General features: G+C 57.5%; 1 protein-coding gene across 2 annotated transcripts; it reads right to left on the bottom strand.

Moving 5' to 3' along the window:
- Positions 1-501: 501 nt before the first annotated feature.
- Positions 502-6,801, bottom strand: EMX2 (empty spiracles homeobox 2). Of its 2 annotated transcripts, XM_007469587.1 has the most exons (3): positions 6,318-6,801; positions 4,181-4,365; positions 502-1,963 (listed from the first exon to the last, which is right to left on the bottom strand). In XM_007469587.1, exons 1-3 carry the CDS (start codon positions 6,724-6,726, stop codon positions 1,796-1,798), a joined length of 762 nt encoding a protein of 253 aa, XP_007469649.1. In that variant the 5' UTR covers positions 6,727-6,801; the 3' UTR covers positions 502-1,795. The 2 variants fall into 2 exon arrangements, with proteins under 2 accessions (XP_007469649.1, XP_007469650.1); XM_007469588.1 differs by lacking the exon at positions 4,181-4,365 and having other exon boundaries at positions 1,860-1,963; positions 6,318-6,726.
- Between the last annotated feature and the right edge of the window lie 49 nt (positions 6,802-6,850).

Raw genomic sequence — 6,850 nt, forward strand, 5'->3', positions numbered from 1 at the left:
GGAGGGAGGGAGGGAGGGAGGGAGGGAGGGAGGAAAAGAGAGAGAAAAGGACAGAGAGAGGGAGAAGAATTGTGCTTTGAGGTCTGAAGTCAGAAACACAGTTTTAAAAGTCCCAGGATCCTGATTCTGCTACGTGTTTTCCCCAATCCTGGGGGAATACTCTTCGATGCATAACTATATGTCCCGTTTTTTTTTAATAACTAGAGGTTAAGAGTAGTAAACATTTTTAACCTGAAATTCAAATTAAACTCCCTCTTTAGGCCGTGCAGTGGGCAGAGGTCTGGATGGAAAACTTTTCTCCCATCCCTTTTCTGAAGGACTTAAGTTCTCCTAATCCTCTCCCTTTTCCACCCTCTGCTCTCTTTAACACGCCCAAGAATCCATCAGTCTGGCCCTTTTGTGGGTGGGGAACCTGGGCTTCTTGAGCCTAGTTGGGGAAGGACCACACTCAAAGAGATACTTTTTTCAAGAATTCACTTCAATTTCCCAAGACAACTACTCTGAGGGCATATTGATAAATCTTTATTGACAAAATATTGACATGGACATACTTCTTGGAAGTATATAGTGTGTTAGAATTCTAACAAATTAACACAGAACACAAAAATATTTACATTCTGGTATAGAAGACATTAAGGAAGCATTTGTCACTCTCTTTAGTAAGTCTATGATCTTGGAATAGAAACTCAGTGCTTGAAAACTTGCTGCCGTGTTCTTGGCCACACTTATCATCCCCGCTAACTACAGTCCTTCAGTTTTTGCAATAGATAGATTGAAAGTTTGGAATGGCCTTTATTTACGGCAAATGGTTGAACTCGGCCAATACCTTCAACCACTAAAAGGAGTTTAGTTCGTGGTTTTAAGCCTTGGGATGTTAGGAAAGGAATGTCCAAGAAATAGAATTAATTTAGGGTTTTTTTTCCAGTACAAGTCCTGACTGATCTTGTGGGCACCCTCCCCTTCCCCCCGCAGCCCCCCATCCTGCTCCCCATTTCTCTGAAAGAGGATCGCTATCGCTGAGCCTACTTCAGTTAGCTTTTTTCACAATCACTTTGACGTCAGAAGGTATCAAAAAGTGTTTACAGACTGCACATTTCTTGCAAAAAAATCAAAATAAAAAGCACGCAGAACCTGTCTTTAAAAGGAAAAGAAAATTACAATGCACTTTCTGTCTTAAGACACCATTCGCCCAACAACTGCTACATGCAATTCAAGTTTTTGAACAGGTGTGGGATGGGGCTGGATGTGGAATCCCGACTGTTATCACTGATTATTTTTAAAGATTGGGGAAAAAAACACTTCGAAGTGCAAAATAAAAAGTCCTGTGCCTGGTTGGGGGTTTTCTTTTATCATTATGATTATCATCATCATTTTTTAAAAAAATCGGACTGCGAGATAACCGGAATACCTGCCAATCATCTTGTCTCGCTGGTTTGGCCTTTGACTGACAGCTCCCCTTGTCAGAGCGCCTTCAGCTTTGCCACCTTTGGATCTCTCTCTCTCTCTGTCTGTCTGTCTCTGTCTGTCTCTCACAAGCTGCCTCTTCAGACAAGGGTTGCGTGTTCATCAAGGAGCCTCCGTCCTCTGCCATCTCGGCGCGGCCTCGGATCAGGACCCCGCGCTCTTGCCGCCCAGCGTCTGCGTCGCGCCGCCCCTCTCTCTGACTCCCTCTCCCCTTCTCCGTGAATGTGTGTGTGGTTTGTTTTTGTTTTGTAGGGTTTTTTCTTCTTCCCCTCCTCTCCCTGTCTCTGTTTTGCTCCGTGTTGTCCGTTTCTGTGGGGTTCTGTTTGTGTTTTTAATCGTCTGAGGTCACATCTATTTCCTCGGGACTCGCCTGCTTTGTGGCGATTCTCCACCGGTTAATATGGTGCGTCCCTTTTTTCTTTTGTTGAGAATCTGAGCCTTCTTCCTCCAGCTTCTGCCTTTTGAACTTCGTCCTTCGGTTCTGAAACCATACTTTTACCTGCGGGAGAGGCAGAGGGGGCGCATTAGTTCCTGCACAGCGCCCTCCTACCTCTTCCTCTTTTGCCTGGCCCGGACCTGGGACTGAGACTACGAAAGTCCAGCACCCCACCTGCGTGTCCTATTAGCCGACCTCCCCACGGCCTCCCCTCGGGGAACAGAGCTCCTATCTCGGGGCCGGTGAGAAGGCTGGATCCCTCCCCTTCTGGACCTCCTGGGGCACATTTCCCCTGGCCCCGAGGCCCAGAGTGCCCCCTTCTCACTTTGTCCTGCTCGGGACACCCACATCCCACTAAGTGCAAAAGCCTGGCAAACACTGGGAAACCCCTATAAAATTATAAGTAAGGGAAAATTAAAAGAGACACATCCCTGACTCCCTCTACCTAACTAGTGCAGGGAACATCTCATTCCCACGGCTGCAGCTCCTGCAGGGCCGAATGTGCTTTCTATTTTCTGCCAGTTTCCCGCAGCCGCTGCCTAAATATAGCGCCTCCTCGGCAAGGCCTGGGCCCTGGGTAGGCAGTCAAGATTGGCCTGAGCTTTCTCCTCTCTGCCCGGTACTCTTGCAGGTGAGAGCAGAAGCAGCTGTGTGTATGTGGGGGGAGGGGGTGCTGGGGGAAACCGGGGGGGATGATGGGGTACAGAGCCCTGGAGACCAACCCAGCTGTATCTTTTCAGCTAGGAAAAGAGGCTCAAAAGTGAAAGCTTCTGAAAGACCGTGAGATAAAGGGGAAGTAAAAGAAAAACTGTGAAAGAGAAGGGAAGAGCCCCTCAGTCCTCCTCTTGACCAGCCCCAGGACAGTCCAGGGCCAAGCTCTCACCCCATCACATCACTTCCCACCAGGGCGGGGCCGGCAGCCTGGCCTCCTCGGAGCGCTGCTAGAAGTCTGGGGAGCAGTGAGGTGGGGCTCACATGCTATCCCGACCAGTCCCTTGGGGAAGCTGGCGATGGGGCCCCATACAGTGACCAGACCAGACAGTAACACTGCCCAAGCTTCTCACCGGTGAGGTACAGGTGAGGAACATGGTGATGACTGCACCTCCCATGCCACCAGGGCTGTCCCATTCTGCTAGCAGCACCCCAGGCCCCTGAAGTCCGCTCCGCTTTCTCCTTTGAGTCGGCAGGCCCAGGTCCCGGCTTGCTCTCCCCGGATGCCCCCAGTCCCCCAAAGTGCCCCCATGAAAAAGCCGAGCTGGAACTCGGCTGAGTTTAATTTGCTTTGAGTTTGCTAATTGAGGGGGAGGACGGTTCATTTCTCCCCGGCGCTCGCCCAAGGCGCGCGTCGGTGCGCTCGGGGCTTGACACGCACACAAAGACTCCAGGCAGCGTGGGCAGCGAGGCGGACAAAGACCACGGCCGACTCGGCGATCCAGGAGAAATCAGCCGGGCCGCGCCGTGTGCCGGGCCCCGCACCAACCCGCGAGGCCCTCCTCGGTTTTGTCTGCGGGGACATTTTAAAACAAAAGCCTCGACCTCTTTCAGCCTCCCAGGAAAAGTGTTACAACTTAATCTGCCCGAAAATGTTACTGTTTGCCGGGAACTTTGACCCCGCCCTGAGGCTCCGCGTACAGTAGCGCCTACTGTAGCCCTAAGCCCCCTCCTCGCCCCGGGGCAGGCCAGAACCTGGCCGCCTCGGGACCCTGTTGCGCAGGAAGCGTCTGCCCCCTGAGGCAGCTCCTCTCCCGCAGCCTTCTGGCTCTGTTTCTCGGATTTAGGGACGCACCCAGGATGCCGGCTCGGCGGTCTGACTCTCCGATCCCCTCAAGGGGAATAACTAGAGCCGTCGCTGTGAGCCTTGAGCCCCCGGTGTACAGAGCTCGCCCTAACCCACTCTCAGCTCTCTCTCCAGCCTAGAGCCCCAAACACCCCAAAACCCCGCGGCACTCTCCTTCCTGGGTCCCAGCCGCGTACCCCAGACTCCCACCGAAAGTCTCACCGAAAGTGCAGAGGTATCTTAGCCAGGAGCTGCAAGGCCAGCCCAGCCGCACAGAAGGAGCAACTCAGCCCGTCTCCGCCCGCCCCACCAGAGCCTCGGGCGGGTCATCTCCTACAGTCCCGTGCTGGAGCCCAGGGGAGCCAAGAGCACCTCAAAACTTACACATTCTGAGCCCGGGCTTGGAACCAGCTCCCGGCCTGTTTGCCGAAAGCCCTCCGCACTTTGCGGCCCGCGTGTGTCCAGAGATTTGGGATGCGGTTGCCGCGCCTGGGCCCGCTCACCTGAGTTTCCGTGAGGCTGAGGCTGTGCGCCAGCTGTTTCCTCTCTGCGCCCACCACGTAGTGGTTCTTCTCGAAGGCGTGTTCCAGCCTCAGAAGCTGGGACGGGGAAAAGGCGGTTCGGATCCGCTTCGGCTTTCGGGCCAGCGCGTTGTGCAAAAGGAAGCTCTCCGGACTTGTGTCGTTCCCTGCGGGGGACACAACAGAAGTCCCGTTAAAGGGGGCTGTCCTGGCCAGGTCCGCGCGCTTCTCCCGAGCCGGGCTGGCCCGGCACAGCGCTCAGGGCCTCCGCGTACGTAGCCCGTGCGGCCCGGCCCACGGGGTCCCAGGGCCCTCCACACGCGCGAAGGGAACACCGCTCCAGCTGCCTGGCCCGCTCCGCCGGGACCATACCTGTGCAGCACCCAGCAGCAGCTGTCCCGGCGGGTCGAGTCCCAAGGCTCCTGACCTCTGCGGGCTTTGCAGCCGCCCGGGCCCCACGAGCCTCGCCACTTCCGCAACCGGCGCCCGGGACAGAGGAAGGGGCGGCAAGGCAGGGCCCGGGGATTGGCGCCCTGGACCCAGAGAAACGTCTGTCTCTTCTTTCTAACCTCTGGGAGAACTTTGCCCCGGGGTGAGGAGCGAAGAGGCGACGAACCGCTATCCTAGAGTTTTCTCGGGGACTTATTTTTAAAGCACTTAAGTCTGTCTCCTCCGGAAAAGTGCAGAGGCCAGGCGTGTCGTTGCAGCCCGGCCTAGACCGAAATCTCGCCGGCGGGTGCGCAGGGTTTCTGCCGCCGCTGCCTCCCGAGGCCCCGTTCTCCCGCTGCCCTGCTCCAGAGAACTAGGAGACTCGAGCGAAGGCATCGAAACCCGGGGAGTACGGAGCTGCGGTCACCCGATGGGACTGTCCGCGGCCCCAGAAGATCCTGGCTACTCCAGGCCTGGCGTGGGGACCAAGAGCGTGGCTGCCAGAGAATGAGGAAAGGGAACCCTAAACTTTTCGAGCAAAGCCAGAGAGTTTCGGATTCACTCCTTAGGGTGGGAAATCGATTCACCAAAACCCAAAGAAAGACAAACCTACAATCCAGGCAGGGATGGAGGCAAATCCGGTCTGGGAATGAGTAAAACGTTGTTTTTGTTTGGTTTGGTTTTTTTTAATTATGGAGGAGTGGAATCTACCCCATTCTAGGCTCTGGCAGGAACGCCAAGGGTTAATGAATGGGCAAGCCGCTGGGTATTGATCAGCGGCCTCGGGAGGTAGGTCTTGTCCCCGCTCGGATCGCTAAACTAATTACTTGCCCCTTTTTCTGGAGTTTTAACTCTCCTTCCACTCCCACCCCCACCCCCCCCACGCGCGCGCACACACACACACACACACACACACACACACACACAAATCCAAAAAATAACAAGAAAGGAAAACACCCAAACAGATCTCCTCCAGCCCGTCTTCCGACCCGGTTCATTTCTTTTAAAAGAAAAACAAAAACCAGACCGAACCTGCCTTCGCCGTGGCCGCTCGGCGTCCGAATTGAGCAGGTCACGGCGAGAGTCCTGAGCCTCAGAGGCTCCTACCCGCGCGGGCTCCCGCTCCGCCTGAGCCTCCAAAGTAAGCAGGATAAAACAAACTCCCAGACTTTGCTCTGGGGACGCGAGGGTCTCTTCGCCGCCGGAAGAGGGTCAGAGACCGAGAAGCTGCAGGTCTAGGATGCAGGGGCGCGCAGCGCATGGCAAACAGGGTCAACGCAGTCGAAGGCGAACCTGGTGGCCGGGCCCTGTCCGCGCCCCTCGGAGCCAGGGCGGCGAGGGCATCGCCGGGAAGACAGAGAACCCGGGGACCCCCGCGGGCCACGGATTCCTTGGCGGCCGGCACTCGTAGCACGCTAGGAAAGCCTGCCTCGACCCGAGAGCATTCGGGGACAACTCCTCTGTCTGCGCCCTTCTCTAAAGGGTCAAGCGGCCGCGGCCAGCCCCCAAACCGGCCGCAGCTTGGAGACTAGGGACCGTGCCCGGCTCCTCGCCGCCCAGTTTCCAAACGCGGCACGCGGGCGGGGCGAACCGGAGGAACCTCCATCCAGGCCTTGCCGGGCGCCCACCCAGAGCAGGCCGAGGGCAGTGCGGGCTGCAGAGCGCTGCAGCCCCGCGACGTGGCACGTACCTTGGAAGCGGTGGCCCAGATATCGGTAGCGATGGATGAGCCAGGGGTAGAAGGTGGACGGGTCCCGCTGCTGCGAGGCGAAGAGGGGGTGTGGCGAGTGCGAGGAGGGCAGGGGGTGGGCGGCCAGGGCGTGCGGCGGCGGCACCGGGTGCACGGGCACGGCCGGGTTGGGCGGGTGCGAGACCGCCTCGGCGAACACCAAGTCCGGGTTGGAGTAGACGCCCCTGCCGGCGGCGGCGGCGGCGGCGGCCGAGTGGAAGCCGTTGAGGAACGGGTTTATGGGGCTGGAGTTGGCGTAGCTGAGCGCCGCGGGACGGATGGGGTCCTCAGAGCGCGAGGCGGGCAGGGGACTGTCCTTGGCCACCAGCGACTCGATGGTGAAGCAGCGCTTGGGCGCCGGCTGGAACATGCTGCGCCGAGGAGCGGGCGCCCGGGGCTCCCAGCTCCCGGCGACCGCGGCGCGCTGCCTCCGCCGCCCGCTGCCCGCTGCCCGCGGCGAGAACGGACGAGAATTGGGGACTTGTTTGTTGGGG

The sequence above is a fragment of the Lipotes vexillifer genome, unplaced genomic scaffold (genome assembly GCF_000442215.2).
Source record: "Lipotes vexillifer unplaced genomic scaffold, Lipotes_vexillifer_v1.1 scaffold240, whole genome shotgun sequence".
Taxonomy (NCBI): Eukaryota; Metazoa; Chordata; class Mammalia; order Artiodactyla; family Lipotidae; genus Lipotes; species Lipotes vexillifer.